At 37.4% G+C, this 16,874-nt stretch overlaps 10 protein-coding genes and 1 non-coding gene across 11 annotated transcripts; 6 read left to right on the top strand and 5 right to left on the bottom strand.

Annotated features, from left to right (window-relative positions):
- Positions 1 to 22: 22 nt before the first annotated feature.
- WSS1 (metalloendopeptidase WSS1) lies at positions 23 to 793 on the bottom strand (the record flags this gene model as incomplete). Its single annotated transcript, XM_056222988.1, has 1 exon — positions 23 to 793. The coding sequence occupies one exon, from the start codon at positions 791 to 793 to the stop codon at positions 23 to 25; it is 771 nt and encodes a 256-aa protein (XP_056082624.1).
- A 194-nt stretch (positions 794 to 987) lies between these two features.
- Positions 988 to 1,863, top strand: NSG1 (Nsg1p; the record flags this gene model as incomplete). Its single annotated transcript, XM_056222987.1, has 1 exon — positions 988 to 1,863. The coding sequence occupies one exon, from the start codon at positions 988 to 990 to the stop codon at positions 1,861 to 1,863; it is 876 nt and encodes a 291-aa protein (XP_056082623.1).
- Positions 1,864 to 2,149: 286 nt separating this feature from the next.
- IGO2 (phosphatase regulator) lies at positions 2,150 to 2,545 on the bottom strand (the record flags this gene model as incomplete). Its single annotated transcript, XM_056222985.1, has 1 exon — positions 2,150 to 2,545. One exon carries the CDS (start codon positions 2,543 to 2,545, stop codon positions 2,150 to 2,152), a length of 396 nt encoding a protein of 131 aa, XP_056082622.1.
- A 257-nt stretch (positions 2,546 to 2,802) lies between these two features.
- Positions 2,803 to 4,098, top strand: ECM14 (putative metallocarboxypeptidase; the record flags this gene model as incomplete). Its single annotated transcript, XM_056222984.1, has 1 exon — positions 2,803 to 4,098. One exon carries the CDS (start codon positions 2,803 to 2,805, stop codon positions 4,096 to 4,098), a length of 1,296 nt encoding a protein of 431 aa, XP_056082621.1.
- A 590-nt stretch (positions 4,099 to 4,688) lies between these two features.
- Positions 4,689 to 7,238, top strand: SMKI08G1720 (uncharacterized protein; the record flags this gene model as incomplete). Its single annotated transcript, XM_056222983.1, has 1 exon — positions 4,689 to 7,238. One exon carries the CDS (start codon positions 4,689 to 4,691, stop codon positions 7,236 to 7,238), a length of 2,550 nt encoding a protein of 849 aa, XP_056082620.1.
- A 1,883-nt stretch (positions 7,239 to 9,121) lies between these two features.
- Positions 9,122 to 10,276, top strand: ARP1 (actin-related protein 1; the record flags this gene model as incomplete). The annotated part of the gene is made up of 1 exon (XM_056222982.1): positions 9,122 to 10,276. One exon carries the CDS (start codon positions 9,122 to 9,124, stop codon positions 10,274 to 10,276), a length of 1,155 nt encoding a protein of 384 aa, XP_056082619.1.
- Positions 10,277 to 10,506: 230 nt separating this feature from the next.
- FUR1 (uracil phosphoribosyltransferase) lies at positions 10,507 to 11,157 on the bottom strand (the record flags this gene model as incomplete). Its single annotated transcript, XM_056222981.1, has 1 exon — positions 10,507 to 11,157. The coding sequence occupies one exon, from the start codon at positions 11,155 to 11,157 to the stop codon at positions 10,507 to 10,509; it is 651 nt and encodes a 216-aa protein (XP_056082618.1).
- Positions 11,158 to 11,634: 477 nt separating this feature from the next.
- SMKI08G1690 (uncharacterized protein) lies at positions 11,635 to 12,381 on the bottom strand (the record flags this gene model as incomplete). Its single annotated transcript, XM_056222980.1, has 1 exon — positions 11,635 to 12,381. One exon carries the CDS (start codon positions 12,379 to 12,381, stop codon positions 11,635 to 11,637), a length of 747 nt encoding a protein of 248 aa, XP_056082617.1.
- A 752-nt stretch (positions 12,382 to 13,133) lies between these two features.
- On the top strand, positions 13,134 to 13,619 carry ANS1 (Ans1p; the record flags this gene model as incomplete). The annotated part of the gene is made up of 1 exon (XM_056222979.1): positions 13,134 to 13,619. The coding sequence occupies one exon, from the start codon at positions 13,134 to 13,136 to the stop codon at positions 13,617 to 13,619; it is 486 nt and encodes a 161-aa protein (XP_056082616.1).
- Positions 13,620 to 14,438: 819 nt separating this feature from the next.
- On the top strand, positions 14,439 to 14,529 carry Smki_8.trna8F. Its single transcript is given in 2 exon segments — positions 14,439 to 14,475; positions 14,494 to 14,529. It is a non-coding gene; the product is annotated as a tRNA-Phe (tRNA).
- Positions 14,530 to 14,594: 65 nt separating this feature from the next.
- On the bottom strand, positions 14,595 to 16,478 carry NDT80 (transcription factor NDT80; the record flags this gene model as incomplete). Its single annotated transcript, XM_056222978.1, has 1 exon — positions 14,595 to 16,478. The coding sequence occupies one exon, from the start codon at positions 16,476 to 16,478 to the stop codon at positions 14,595 to 14,597; it is 1,884 nt and encodes a 627-aa protein (XP_056082615.1).
- Positions 16,479 to 16,874: the final 396 nt, after the last annotated feature.

Here is a 16,874-nt window from a genome sequence, read left to right as displayed (position 1 = left end):
ATTCCTCACTGTGGACAAGATGCTACGTAAGGTCAATAACCTCTACGAGTTTGTCTCTCGGGGACTCTTGCTCATCATCGTCATCAAGTATCACGATCTCCAGTGAGTCTTTATTATTATCGCTTATTATTTGATCTTTGTTATTCTTGGTCTCCCCACACCAGCGATCGTCTTTATATCTTCTTTCAGCTGCCAAGGCTGCCATCTCTCTTGGGGATTTACCTCTATTTTTAGATGATACACCCTCTGAATTTAGAGTCCCCAGCTTCACACCTTTATTCCTTCTTCTCACTATCCCCGTGTTGGTTTGCATGCCTGTCACAGGGTCCCCTGCTGAACGTAGATTCGATCTTCCCCCAAGACGGTGGCCATTCCCCAGAAATGTGTCGTACAAGCCCCTCTGTTCAATAACCCATTGTCTCCCAATTAATTCGTCTAATTTATCGTAAAACTTCTTGTCATGTGGTCCAAATAAGTTGTGAGTTAATTCATGCAACATAGTGCCCAATATAGATTCCATGGATAAAAATTGGAACTCGTCAGTGGGGCATCGTAACCTTAGCATTATCTTTAACCCATGATTGACGTTCATACCTAAAAGCCTTTGATCCCGTGGATAAAATTCCACCAAGCTGACGACTTTGAGGTGATTTTCTTTCATTAGAAAGGACACTTTACGGGCAATTTCCTTGATTATATTTAATGCACCTTCTTGGTTGGGTTTACATTGCAAAACAGCTACTTTTTTAATGTGCGGGTTCTTGTGAGTAGCTATTCCCTGGAAGCCGGTCATATCATGATATCTTCCCTGTTGACTTCTTCATTTCTTCTATCCTAATTAACTCTTCTATTTTTTTGAAATATTTTCTAAGACGTCCGCTGCTACAAAACACAGCGCAAAAGAAAAGGTGTCAAATTTTATTCACCAAGTACACCATTTAGTATTATAATAAAGTGAGAGAAAGAGATAAACATAGAAGCTTATTAATGGGTAGGAAAAAGAGTAAAAACCAATTACATACTGGAGGTACTGCTAATTCCGCCACCAATGTTAAGAAAGAGACACCATTGCCACCTTTGGGAAATAAGTTGGGTAGCGCAAGTTTCATAGCTATTAATACACTAACCAAACCCGCGTTGTTTTCTTTCTATGATGAAGATATCACTAAAAATGAAGGGAATGTTTATGATAAGTCTCTTTTGCTTAATGCTTCTCAATTGGAAATGGTCCCGTCCTCTGATGCTGTGAAACACGAAAGGTCGTTGTATGCGAAAATAATCAATTTTATTGCAGCGTTTTTTATTCTGTTCATAACAGGAATACTTTTCCCCATGATATCAGAGTGCTTGTTCGATAATGATCAATTGGCAAAGGGGGATATTGTATCTTTTCTAAAATATGGTATAATAATTAAGAACAGAATCGTCGCGGAACCTGACATGGTTCCTGATTGGGCTGTTTTTGGCACCGAAGGTGTTATTTTTGGATCAATAGTACCATTAGTTGACTATTTGACACGTCGCCAGCGCCAGCCCAAAACCAGGTCATCAGCTTATAAGAATACGTTGGGATCATTCATAAGATGTGCCAATACTCTTTTGGGTATAATATTTGGTATAAGAAAAATTGAGTGGTCTTCTTCCTTGCAGGCATCTGGAGCATGGAGCTTATTAAATATTGTTCTCTGGTTGTTCTTTGATGGCACTTTGACCGTCTTGTTTTCAGGTCTAGTGATTGGTTTAATTAGTGCATTCACTTGCGCACAACATTTCCCGCAGTTGTCACAAACGTTGTATTTTATAGATTTCTATTTTTTTGCTTTATTGATGTTCAGCAAATTGGGCAGATATTTATTAAATTAGGTATGGCTCGCAGAGATGTTATGGCGTTTATTATCCATATTTAAATCTTAGCGGATATTTAAACTTCAGTAATCTTATTTTACTAAGAATGTGAACAAATCTAAAAACAAAAGTAACAAAACATATGAGTGACACAAGGTCTACTACATACATACATACATATACATATACATACATATGTGTGCTATTGATAACTGAATATTGAAAATGCAAGGGCTCAGCCGAAGTTGGTGACGATAAAGAAAAGAAAAAAAGGTGGTATCACAGAACATCATATCCTCATTATTTATTTATTTGGAGACCTTGGTGGAGGTCCACTTGAGATGCTTCCTTGTCTCGAAATGGAGCCACCACCACTACTACTGCTCATACGTCTTCTAATGATAGACTCTCTTAAACCGCTCGGATTGGTGACTGGTAGATTGTTGCTGGAATTATTCACGATAACATCATCTGACTTAATGACCCCAGCCTTCTTCAATGCATAATCACCACTGTCAAAGTATTGACGATCTTGCATCTTGTGTCTCAATAAATCTTTTTTAGATGGAAGCTTTCCATACATTTTATACAATTTCAGTTCTTGTGGTGACAACTTCGATAAATCCACTCCTTCTTTTGTAAACCCATGAGGATTGCTCAAGTCGACTCTGCTGCTTGTGGGTGAAAGATCCTCCGACATGATTATTGCACTTGTTAAACACTTTCTCAATACGTATTTTTTAGAACGCGTGTTCTACTTTAGCTTCAATGTTTTCTCATGATAACTTGTAATTCTGAAAGATCTTTTGTCTCGTTCTATGTTCCTTCTGCTGACATCCGGATTTCACGAAAGGTAGGAAAATGGGTTTACTATGATGGAGGGAAGGATAAAATGTTTACAAAGGTAGAAGGGATCAAGCTGATACAATACAAATAAATAGAGTGTTAAGCTATATAATGTTACACATGGATTCGTTGTGGTGTTGCCTTTTTTTTGTGTTCATAGTTGTTGGTGGTAGAGCTGTTCAGGGACTTCAGGAGGACTACAGTGGATATGCTGTTTATAGGTTTGATTCAGGAAACTACTCTGCGCTTGTGAAGGATGTAATCGGGCCTTTAACAGATGATTACGATGTTTGGACGAGAAGCCATAAGTTTATTGATATTAAATTGCCCAAGGAAATTGGTGAGAAGGTGAATGATGGACAGGTCATTATAGAGGATATTAACCAATTAGTACAAGATACATTACCCACTGAACATATGATGACGCGTGATCAGGTAGTTTTTGAAGATGACTATGATTTTTTCTTTAATGAATATAGAGATCTGGATACCATTTACATGTGGCTGGATCTTCTGGAAAAAAGCTTCCCCAATTTGGTTAAAGTGGAACATTTGGGGAAGACATTTGAAGGCAGAGAGCTAAAAGCTCTGCATATATCCGGAAACAAGCCAGAATCTAACCCAGAAAAGAAAACTATTGTTATTACGGGTGGAATACATGCCAGAGAGTGGATCAGTGTCAGCACCGTCTGTTGGACGCTTCACCAGTTGTTGAATCGATATGGTTCGTTCAAAAAAGAAACTAAGTATTTGAATGATTTGGATTTCTTGATTATACCAGTTTTCAATCCAGATGGATACGCATACACCTGGTCTAATGACAGATTGTGGCGTAAAAATCGTCAAAGAACACATGTTCCGCAATGTTTCGGGATTGACATTGATCATTCTTTTGGTTTTCAATGGGAAAAGGCACACACACATGCATGTAGCGAAGAATATAGTGGGGAAACACCCTTCGAAGCCTGGGAAGCTTTTGCTTGGAACAGATATATCAACGAGACTAAAGGTGATTACAAAATTTATGGTTATATTGACATGCATTCGTATTCCCAGGAGATTCTATACCCCTACGCGTATTCATGCGATGCCTTGCCCAGAGATTTGGAAAACTTGTTGGAATTGTCGTATGGCTTGTCCAAGGCTATACGTTCAAAATCAGGCAGAAACTACGACGTAATTTCGGCATGCAAAGACCGCGGTTCTGATATCTTCCCTGGTCTTGGTGCTGGGTCTGCCTTGGACTTCATGTATCATCACAGAGCACATTGGGCTTTTCAATTGAAATTGAGAGATACAGGAAACCATGGATTCTTATTGCCTCCAGAAAACATAAAGCCGGTTGGGAAAGAAACTTATGCAGCTTTAAAGTACTTTTGTGACTTTCTGCTAGATCCAGAAATATAGCGGATACTACAACACTCTATATATTGCAAGTTAATAATATCCTATATAAAAATCTGAAAGAAACAAGTGCCCTTTTAATTTTTTTTTATCCTCCAAATATTGAAGTTAACTTAGTTCATCTGCTCCTATCAAACACGACCAAAACTCATAAGGTAGAATAATCTGGTATTATCTCAGTATTCTAACAGAATTTTTTTTCAGTTAATCTTCGTTTTAAAGATTAATTGTTCTAGAGGATCGGCATTTTCACATCATCGTTGACGGAGTTATCTTAAGATTGTTCATAATTGATCGAAGAGTATATAAAAGTAGCTGCTGTAGTCAGGTCAGCGTGGACTTTATTACTACTCAAGCTATCGACATTGTAAACCTTAGTCGTGCATCTTCTTTTTTTTGGTTTAGTGATATCTATTAGGCTTCAGTGAGGTCCATTTAATTGTCTTCAGTAAAAAAAAAGAGAAACGCTTTATAATAGGGTCAACGGAAAAGATTACAATACCGCTGATTTGATCAGAGGAAGTCGCTATCCTTTAAAACCATAACATATTTTTGATTCAACATCGTGCGTACAGGGCGTTAGTTTGTGAAGGATGGCTCCGCCAATAGAGGGCAAATTATCTATAGCGACTAATAGGATCGAAAGGTTAAAATCACCCTCGTCCTCATCAACATGCTCGATGGACGAGGTCCTCATTACTTCAAGCAATAACAGCAGCTCCGTATGTTTGGATACCCTACGCCAGTTTCCTCGGGAAGGCGTTTCCGGTCAGATAAACATCATTAAAGAAGCTACTTCACCTTCTTTCCATTCTGCTCTCTTCCTTGAGCAAGATCTTTACGAACATATCGATCCTCTTCCTGCCTATCCGCCAAGCTATGACCTAGTAAATCCCAACAAAGAGGTTCGCTTCCCAACATTTGGAGATACGGCACCGTGCCTCAAGTCTTCATTACCTCCTTCATATGCACCCGCCGTATACGAATTATCTTTGGTCTCCTTAAAATTGGAAAGGCTTTCTCCTTATGAAGTTTCTAATAACAGGAGCTGGAGAAATCTTATCATTGAGATTAATTCGACCCAACTGAACTTTTACCACATTGATGAATCTTTGACAAAGCATATCAGAAACTATTCGAGTGGAGAAACAAAATCTGAAAAAGAAGATAGGATTCATAGTGATTTGGTCCATCCCAATGATCAATCACAACATTTGCACCATCGCTTATTTAGTTTGCCGACGAGATCTGCGTCAGAGTTTAAAAAATCAGATCAAGAACGGATCTCTTACAGAGTTAAACGTGACCGATCCCGATATTTAACTAATGAGGCTCTTTATAAATCTTTCACCTTACAAAATGCAAGATTTGGTATACCAACTGATTATACCAAGAAAAGTTTTGTATTAAGAATGTCTTGTGAAAGTGAGCAGTTTTTATTGAAATTCTCTCATATAGATGATATGATTGAGTGGTCTATGTACCTATCGGTCGGCATATCGGTATCATTAGACTTAGAAGTTAGGGAATATCCGGACTATCGAATTGTCCCCAGGAGGAGGAGAAGGAGAAGAAGAAGAAGAAGAAGAAGAAGAAGAAGAAACACACATATAAGTGAAAGCTCAATGGGATCGTTCTCACAAAGATTCATTCGTTCCAACACCAGGCCGGAATTAATTCAAAGGTATAATACAAGGTCTAATATTAATAATAATTCCAATATCAGGGGACGCTCGAATACCTTCACGACTGGTTTGCTAGATCGTTACTGTTCCGGCTTGTCGCACGCCTCTACAGACGCATTAGTACCCTCAGCCACACCTGGAGAAGTCGTTGATAACAATACTCTCGGCTCAGCGGGATCTTCATCTGGATGTTCAGCTGCTCGTTCAATTGCATCTAGAAGTTTGAAGTTCAAAATCAAGAACTTTTTCAGGCCCAAAAGTTCTTCGCAAACAGAAAAGCTCCACAGACTCAGATCAAACTCAAGTAACTTAAACAGTGTTATTGAAACGGAAGAAGAAGAACAACATAAGTATGAATTAAGTGGTGTTCCAATAAGTACTTCTAGTAAAGTGGAACACCCACCGTACAGAAATAGAGCTATTTCTATGCCTCAAAGACAACTATTGAGACGTGCCATCAGCGAGGAGGTTGTTCCTATCAAGTTTCCAAATGATACTATAGGTGAGTCGGTTCCCTCCATGCCTGGGTTTTCTAATTCTTTGTCCACTAATGAGCAATTGTCTGTCGATGGCTGCGAGATCATGCTTCGGTCACAAAATGCCGTTATGAAAGATGAATTACAGAGTGTAGTGTCGAATTTGGTAGCCAATAAAAAGGATGAGGTTTCGATTAGAGCTAACTCTCGAGGTTCTTTTATATATATGTCAGATTTAGTTCCTAATGAGGAATCCAATACGGATTTATGCCAAAGTAGTTTGTCATTGTCTCTCGTAGATAATAATTCTCAGGTGAATGGTGATGAAAGTGTCACAGAGACCGATGAGGACGAAAGTGATGGGGACACTGATGATACCACTGACAATGATACTGGTGATAGTAATAGTGGTTATGTTTATGGCAGCGAAGGTGATTTTTCAAGCTTAATAGAGCAACGGGTAAGGAATAGAAGACGTGCATCATCTACTCTAAGTTGTTTCTCAAATATTCCTTATGGCACAGGTGACGTTAAATGGAAACCAGCTATTAAAGTAGTTTCAAGAAGGCGTTATTTGAGAGATTCCATAAAGTGTATCAAACCATTTCTAGACAGCAACGACTGTTTAGGTAAGATTATTTATATCCCTGTTTCTGGACCAGCGTTTGAAACAAGTAACAAATTGCAATTTAATAACAATCAGAGTTTGCGAAAGGTGAAAAACCATTTTTTGAAAGGCTTTATTGTAGGACCCACAGCGCTCATAGAGCTTAATTATATCAATAAGAATGAAATTGCCGGAATAGCAAAAGATAATGAAGACCATGATGAGAACGATGGCGAGGGCGATGATGTCGAAGATGAGGATGGTGAGGATGACGACGACGACGACGATGATGACGATGATGATGATGACGATGATGATGATGACGATGATGATGATGATGATGATGATGATGACGATGATGAGAATATTGCATAATCTGTGATGCGGTACTACTCGCTTTTGTGGATTTTTTTTTATTAGCATAAGTAAGGAGATTTGCATTCTTTTTGGACGTCATTTGTAGGAGAGTTTCCATCTTTTTATTTCATTTTTTACATTACAGATTGCGTTCTTCTTCACTCCTCGAGTTTCTTTTGAACATTATCTTTCTGTATCGTTCATGGTTGCAAAACCAGAACTTACAAAGAAAGTGATAAGTAAAATTTGCCTTTCCTCGAATCGAGTAAAAATTGTAGTCTTCAAAAATTGTACTGAAATGTCAGAATATTCAGATTGACATTTTTGGCATATATATTTATATATCTTGAAGATCTTTGTACTTTTTTGCTATTATAGTCCCAATACAATAGGTACTATTGCTACCAGCAAAAAGTAAAATAAAAGTAGGCCCTCAAAACGGATTATAAGACCAAATAGTATTTTTCTTGACCGTTCCTTTCTGTTGACTGATCCTTGTAAATTACGATATTCTACCGCTTTTTTTAGACGTTCGCATCATATTGCATTCAACAACATCTTCCTCCCAACTCTAAGGAATCCAGTGGATACAGATATCGTTTATCACTTTACGAATCACTCCTTAGTTTCAGTCAAGTAATACTAATCAAGGATCTTAATGGCGCAGGAATCATTTATTATAACAAAAAAATAATGCTGCGCGATGGCGACAATGAAACCTATCTACCCTTCCTTTAGATAAAATTGAATATAATACAGTGATTGCTTTCGAAGGGTAAGTGTCGACTAAATGCTTGCTTGATTAAGTGGTCCAGTAATATATTTAAAGCTCTCTATAATGAAGGCAGGATGATAGAACATCGAGAACATTTATGTGATAATTTCATATATTCGAAAGCACTTTAGAATGCGTGTATATCGCGTTGATGACGGATATATAGGTATCAGTAAAGCGATGATGGACGACGATATGTATCATTGGGCTTTGGTATACACTTCATTTAAAGAGCTAGTGGTTGTAAATGAACAACCAATTGTATTCTTTTGATCGTATCAACATTGTTTTTGACCAATACATATAACAGCGTGAAAGATTTAAAGTTCTGATTCTGTAAAGCCAGTTTTGTAAAATTAAAGAAGAAATCCCAACAAGATCAATAGCAAAACAATTACAATACAAAAAGATCCATATCTAGAACCAGAATATGGCGCCTCATTTTGCTCTTCCATATTTGGACAATGCACATAATTTTGGATCGGGATCACCATTTGTAAAACTCGCTAGAGAAGATATCCCCATCACTTTGTAAGGTTTGGCAGCATCTCATCATTCGAAGAAAAAACTTCTCTTTCTGGTGCACTTTGTTTTCACTTCATTTGTGGTTTGTATTACGACTTAGCAAAGTCAATCCATCTAACTTCAAAAAAGCCAAGTCATAACTTAGTACTATATATCGAACTCTGTACTGCAAATAAAAAAGAGCGTCGCTTGGTAAGCCCAATAAGTATTTGATCCGCTATATTATAGAGTTTGCTATTGCAGGATATTATATTTTCTTCTTTAATATAATCATGTTTATATTCATTAACTCAATATGGAGCTACAGAGAAAGGTTCACCGAAGAGGATTAAAGAACACAGCATGCTATGTAGCAGAGAGTTTTCGTGAGAGTTTTCTTTTATTTGTTTGTATTGATCCCTCAAGGAAAAGTTTATTTTTCATGCTGCTCATTTTCGCGATCTGCGTCAAGAGCGGTAGAGCATCTCTATTGAATAATAATGACGATGACAATAGCAGAAAAATACACTCAGCACAACTGCCTATCAACGAAGAGGCATAAACTAAAAGGTAAATGTCAGCTTTATACTAGGCATTACGGATTCAAAAAGAAACTAGGCTAATGAACCAGCTAAATGACATCGATGTTTTGTACAATCAGCCGATAGTGATCGACAATGGTTCAGGAATTATTAAGGCAGGATTTAGCGGTGAGGAAAGACCAAAAGCTCTGGAATATTCTCTCGTGGGTCACACGAAGTATGATAAGGTTATGCTTGAAGGTCTTCAAGGAGATACATTTGTTGGAAATAAAGCGCAAAAACTGCGTGGCTTACTAAGATTAAGATATCCAATGAAGCACGGTGTGGTGGAAGATTGGGACTCTATGGAACTTATATGGTCATATGTGCTAAATGAAGTTTTACAGTTGCAAAATATTGAAGAGCATCCTTTGTTAATTACAGAAGCCCCCATGAATCCTTTGAAGAATAGAGAAATGATTGCTCAAGTAATGTTCGAGACTTTTAATCTTTCGGCCATATATGTTTCTGACCCTGCTGTTTTATCGCTGTATGCTAGTGGAAGAACGACCGGTTGTGTGGTGGACTGCGGAGAAGGATACTGTAGTTCTGTCCCCATATATGATGGTTTTGCATTACCTGCCTCTATAATGAGGATGGATATCGGGGGAGGGGATATTACAGAGCAGTTACAATTCCAAATACGAAAATCAGCTGGAGTTTCATTGTTTTCTAGCAGTGAACGAGAAATTGTTCGTACTATCAAAGAAAAAGTTTGTTATTTGGCTAAAGATGCTAAAAAGGAAGAGGATAAATATTTGCAAGGAACTCAAGATTTAATATCCGCATTCAAACTACCTGACGGTAAGTCCATTGAGGTTGGGAATGATCGTTATCGTGCTCCAGAAATATTGTTCTCTCCTCAAATCATCGGCTCCGGGTACGACGGATTATCCAATATGTGTATGCAATCTATTTGGAAGGTCGATCTGGATTTGAGAAAAAATCTACTGTCATCAGTTATCCTGAGTGGCGGAACTACAACTCTAAAAGGATTTGGAGATCGAATGTTGCATGATTTGGAAGCATTAACTAAAGGAACTTCAAAGATAAAGATAATAGCACCTCCAGAAAGAAAATACACTGCGTGGATTGGTGGTTCTATTTTAACGGGTTTATCTACTTTTCAAAAACTTTGGACTAAAAAATCAGATTGGCTGGAAGACAGCAATCGTGTGTATTCGAACCTAATGTAGCGAAGCCACTAAGCGTTTTCATTATCTTTATGAAAAATAAGCATTAATACATTTATATTATAAAAAGTTATTTAAACATGCATGAACAATGGAACTGATTACACAAAAGACGGCAATAATGTTTAAAGCGGGAAAGAAAATGTTAATGGTAAAAACGAAAACTCAATATGCAGTTTAGCCGTCATGAGTTTTTAGAATGATTTTCGGGGGGGGGGGGTATGTGTGTGTCTTTAAATACAGTAGTATCTGTCACCAAAGTCACCCAAGCCTGGAACTAAGTACTTATTTTCATCTAATCCTCTGTCCAGCGCACCAGTAACAATTCTGACCTCTGGGAAAGCAGCATGGTATTTTTCAATACCTTCCTTACTACAAATTAAGTTTAAGAAGTATATTCTCTCTGGTCTGACACCTCTCTTGATCAAGACTTCGGTAGCCATAATAGCACTACCCCCAGTCGCCAACATTGGATCTAATAGGAAGACGTACCTCTGAGAGATGTCCTCTGGTAGTTTTTCGTAGAACAACTTTGGTAAAGCGGTCTCCTCGTCCCTTTGGATTAAAATTTTACCAATGCGCACAGATCTGCAACAGTCTCTTAAACCTTGCTCCATCGATTCACCAGCTCTGACAATGGAGACACCACAGATTTTGCCCATAAATGACACACCTTCGAAGCTTTCATTGGTGTCAGTTTCTACAATTTGCTTTTGAACAGGGAGATGGTTTAAACCTTCTTCAACCAACAATCTAATGATTCTATCAGAATAGAAAATGAAATCAGGCCTGGTTGTATTCTTATTTCTGATGATAGTATACAATCCTAGTAGTTGGTTTGTTTGGGGTAGGAGGTAGACGTTCTTAAATGGTTCCGAAGACATTTTATCAGATTTCGAGGGTTTGCTGATTAAAAACACTTCGTTATGTGAGAGTATTTAAGGTATACAAGGCGTAAGAACAGTGGCACTACAGAGAATAACGGTTTATGGTTCAAGAAGAAACGAAACTAGTACTCTCAAAGGGTTGTTACCAATATATATACCTTTTTTGAGGCATCATCGAATGAAAAAAGTGAAAAAAAATAATGAAAAAAAATTCGGAAATAAAAAAAGTCCGCCGGGGATAATTACAGCCGTCGATTTTATTTGCGATGAGGGAAGTTCTATAGAGAAAACTGACCTTTATGCTATTGCGATGGCCTGTTTTATAGTTTATTAAATAATCTTACATGGGCAAAGTACTAGACGATAAGGATATTTACTACTAAACAATAATGAGAAGACCTGTCCTCAGGATAAACAAGATTTTGGGAGGAGAATCTTAGAGGCTACTTATTATTTAAGTGTTGCCAAAAACCTTTAGTATGACAGATGCGACGATTCGTCGGATGCGATCACCACTTGGATGCGTCTTCCATCTACTAGGGCTCCATGAAACAGTTTCCTTACTTTTTCTAAAGATTGTGTCGTGGGGTATGCTAGTCGGACTTTAGCAGTGGCGGATCCAGAGGGCAGGTCTCTCACTCTGATTTGAGCTATCTGCACTTGCGAAATGCTCTCCAAAATATCCTTCAAATTTTTGTGGTTCACACCCAATGTCAAATTAAATAACATCAGTAATTTATCTGACGCATCTGAATTTGTAGATATAACGAGCTGACTACTACGTCGCTGCACTTCACCATTGGAGATGTCGAAACCTCGTGAATCATGAAACTTGTTTATATCGTTCAACTTCTGGCCTCGCTTGATTTCAGAGGGTGTCCACTTTAGTTCTTGAGGGCCATTACTCCATTCAGTACTGGTGTTAATGTTAATTTGTTTCCTATCATTAGCATTTCTATTGCTATGTATTCCCTTTCTCTTTTTTTTTTTTTGAGAAACATTATTCCTTCTATCGATAGCTCCTTGCGCTTCTCTCAATAGTACGCCAATGTCATTACTACTTACTAATTTACCATTGACAACGCTAAACCCTTCTTTGGTACGTTCTGCAGGTGTCTTTTTCGGTATACTAACTTTAGCGACTTTATCCATGGGAATCACTCTGTCTATTAAGCGCTTGCCCTGGACATTTTTCTTACCATTTGATCTGTTTCTAGCCATTCTGTTGTATTCCGATAAATCTTTCCGCTACCTTTGACTTAAACCACCATGAGCTACTTTCAGGTTACCACGATTCCTAAAGCAGTTCCACATCATTGTGTTCTCTTAATTTCCAGGGATCTTCTTTTTTTTCACGTTAAATGGACAACTCGTTACCCGATAATATTTTTCGTTGAAACCTTTACTGTGACAGTAATAAAGATGAAGCATAAATGATGGAAAGAGCATCAACCACAATTAAGCAAATTATAGGCGTTGATGTAACTCGTTTTCGCCTCAATATTAACTTAGAACTGTGGCTTAAACAGCTATAATTTCTTTTTTTTTTACCTGAGGTTCTTATACTAATAAGGTCTCGAACACTCTCTTTTCTTTTTCTCAATGTTTCTTTTTATACTTTCTAGTTTCTTTCCTTTTTGAAGATTCAAAAAGAAAAAAGTAGCCTGTACCTTTGTACCTTTGTACCTCAGCTGTGATTCTTGGCGGGGGTTGACAAATCTAGATCCTATTTGATTACTCTAATGCTTAACATTTCTTTTGAGCGCTTTCCTTTTTACTGACTTCTTGATGAAAAATAGCCATGTTCTTACTTGAACCTGATGAGTTGATGAATTTTATATAAAGATAAGCTTCTAGTTCTGAAATACTCAATTTTTAAATTCATTCTTTCTTACGTTTTTATTTTACGACCTATTTAATTCGCAAATATAAGTAAAGAAAACCAACTAACATTTAACGCAATTGATTTTACCATGAAGTACGCTATAATTTCTGCTTTGTTTGTCACCGCCAACACTTTAGTTGCAAATGCACAAGGGTACAACTCTTCAGACACATTGTACGCACAGTTTTCTAACGATACGAACTCATCCATAAATGGGGGATATAATACCACAAATGGGACCATCAACAGCACTGCCTCCTGGCCCGTAGAAGCACAGCAGAAGAAGATAGATGTTGCAGCTGTATATGACGTTGGTGGTTGGAATGGATCATTGTATCGTTCCAATAGAAGTGTGGTTGCCGATTATCAACCTGTTAGAAAGCAGGATGCTGTCATTTCCCAGATCAGCGATGGTCAAATCCAAGCAACTGCTTCAGTATCCACATCTGTTACGGACAATAATTTTATTCCAAGCAACTCTACATATATTTCTTCTTATGAGGGTGCTGGTGTAAGAATGGAACCTAAAAATGTCGGTTGCATTTTTGGTTTAGCGGCTTTGTTATTTTTATAACTTGGTGGCAGTATATCCTATTGTAAAAAAGTGTGGAAAATTGGATATATAAAATGAACAGGAAAAGAACCAAAATTTAAATAGAAGTTTAAAATTTTATAATTAAAAAGTTTTTTTTTTTGTTGGAATAAGAGCCGACTACTCTCTATCAACTAGTATTTATATTTGTTTTGAGATGAATCAAATATCAACTATTGACTGATATCGTAAGTAGTTTTTCTTCATAACTAATCAATTATCGATCATATGAAATGATCAGACACAATACGTCAGGATGGAGAATGATAAGTGACTACGAAATACTGTGGGCGCAGTAAAGTTAAGATTTATCAATTAAACGATTCACTTGACACTTATATATACCAGGATACGTGTCGTTGCATTGGGCCTATAGTAAATAGTTTCCTCATTACTATATTAATCATGTTTAGGATGACCACTTTGTTGTAATATAAATCAACTATCATCTACGAACTAATATTTACGTCACCAGTATATTATCATATATGGTGTTAGAAGATGACGCAAATAATGGGAAATAGTCATCTAAATTAGTGGAAGCTGAAGCGCAAGGATTGATAATGTAATAGGATAAATGAATAACAACATATAAAACGATGATAATAATTGAGAGATTGGCGAATTTTGAGATGATTGTTGGGATTCCATTGTTGATAAAGGCAATAATATTAGGTATGTAGATATACTAGAAGTTCTCCTCGAGGATATAGGAATCCATAAAAGGGAATCTGCAATTCTACACAATTCTGCTAACGTGTCCTATATGATTTCAACCATGAAAAATTCATCAAGTTCTTAGCGGATTTAGCTCAGTTGGGAGAGTGCCAGACTGAAGAAAAACTTCGGTCAAGACATCTGGAGGTCCTGTGTTCGATCCACAGAATTCGCAAACTTTTTTTTTTTTAAAGAAAAAAAACTGCTAATTTTGACAAAAATTTAGAATCATTAATTTATTTAATGCTTATAAAAACTATCCTCTTCAAATAATTCTTCCTTATTGAATATACCAGATGGTAGAGTGCCACTTGCAACTAACTTAATACCTTTAGAATATGATCGATCTACGTTTTCTACTTCCATTTTTTGATAGTAATTTTGAAAAGAACCTGTTTCTAACATTCTTGAAAATGTCCTTGGTACATCCTCTTCCATGGCTGGAAAAAGTGCGGTTTCCAAGTGGAAATTTTCTGCTGAGTTGGGTAGTATGGAAAAAGAAATATTCGGAAGAGAAAGTTCATTTCCGTAACTGGTTTTGCATTCAGATCGTGAGCATATCTCCGCCCTTGAATAATTCTGTTCATTAAACTTTTTTTCCTTCGTAATATCATAATTATCATGTGGTAATTCATTGATTTTCTTAAATGCTAACGAGCCTATTTTTAATATGTTTTCATGCTCAAATGAGTGCGCTGGTTTTAGTTCGATTTGCTTCATGCTAACGGAAAAACCACCCGAATAAACCAAATCCTCCCTCTCCAAGGCCCCTTCTACACCTCTTGAAGATGAGCTTGGATATTTCAAAGAGGAATCTGGACATTGGTTTTTCAAAGCACCTAGTTTGTTTTCAATGTGTTCAAGAGTCTCCACCCTTCTTTTTGGCCTAAAAAAAGGATCGTCGTTTTCCTTCGAAGCTTCCATTGGTGTCGATTGTCGTAACTTGACCGGTGAGATGGACATACCAGGATTCGTTCCATCTAATGTCACTTTAGATCGCCTCTTCGCAGGTCTCGCATTTAAACAACTTTCCTTGAGTGGCTGTGGTGTTGATGGCATTTTTCTTTTGGTGCTGTTTTGAGAAGAATTGACGCTAGACGGAGTTCTCACAGTTATTCGTTGAGATGACGCATAATTAGAAGGTGATCTTCCCCTAATAATGAGAGGCGGCGTTTTCATTTCTTGCAAATACACAAATATACCCTTTGAACCATTTTTTAAAGCTATTTCATCGTAAGAAATTCCTGGCCTTACATCACAAAAGGTATCTGGATCTACAACGGCACCTAAAATTACGTGTAAGCTAAAATGCTTGTTCTGTTGGGATGGCTTCTTCACGCTGATGGACGAAGCGAACTGAACTCTTTCATAACGGGCGACTTTTTGAATAGAATCTTCTGGATAGGACAATAGTAAAGAGTCCACCCCATATTCCTCATTATTGACATGGTCTCTATGCAAATAAAATGTAGAATCATATTTCTTCATTTTAGTGATATTTCGAACATTGGAGGCTTCCCTTATGATTTGATGTTTTGGTAAAGGAGATGGCACCAACGGACATACAGAAGGACAAAATTGAGGACCTTTATCACGTTTCGCAGTGTGTTGAACGAGATTAATTTCTGTTTCATCATCATCGTTCTTCGCTTTTATCTTGATAGCAAAATACTGCACTCTTGGTTCATTTTCTAGTGTGGAATCTCCAATCTGGAGGTCGAAACTACTTTTTAGAAACGTATCTAAATCACAGTTTGTTGTTTCAAATGTCGACACTAAAGTAAAGTAATTCCTTTTATAACCTACCCATTCTTCATCAATGTGATCAAATCCTCTGTCAATTCTTGGAATAATCCGCAAATCCAGTGTTCTCCCAGTCTGAGATTCTACAACTGGACAATAATTCCTCACCAATTCAAATGGAGGTCCAACTTTGAACTGCAATGTTGATCTAGGGGCAATTTTCAATTTCCTTTTGTCGAAGTAATTTGAAGTGGTACCGTCTTCATTCAACTGCGTGAGGATAACAGGCGCGTCCTCTTCCTGTTCTGTACTCAACTCCCTTTCATATTTAGAAATAAGGTCATCCCCCAAAATTGGATCTGTGTTTTCCATTTCATTCATTTTTAAGCGCTTTTAATATTACTGTTGTCCTCTTTAATGAAAGTATACTAAGCTTTTATTTTTTGTTTTAATAGTGACACAAAACGGCGGACAGTTATAACAGACCTTGGCTCGTCAACACAAAAGACAACTGTTGGTGACCTTTTTTAGAAAGCTGGGCGGTTCAGAATAGAATAGACCTCGAGAACCTTGAGATATCGGTTGCCACTCTTTTGTGTCATTCGGCATGGCCGATTTTCTGACACTTTGGCCTTTAAGCCGCACTGGACAAAAAAACGTCAAATAGCCGCGGAAGTTACAATGTGAAACTACATATACTGCAACAGCAATGAAGCACTATGTACATCGAACGGATTCTATAACTCTATAATATAACGGTATCTATTACACAAAGTT

Source organism: Saccharomyces mikatae, assembly GCF_947241705.1.
Source record: "Saccharomyces mikatae IFO 1815 strain IFO1815 genome assembly, chromosome: 8".
Classification (NCBI taxonomy): domain Eukaryota; kingdom Fungi; phylum Ascomycota; class Saccharomycetes; order Saccharomycetales; family Saccharomycetaceae; genus Saccharomyces; species Saccharomyces mikatae.
This window is presented reverse-complemented; position numbering and strand designations above follow the sequence as displayed.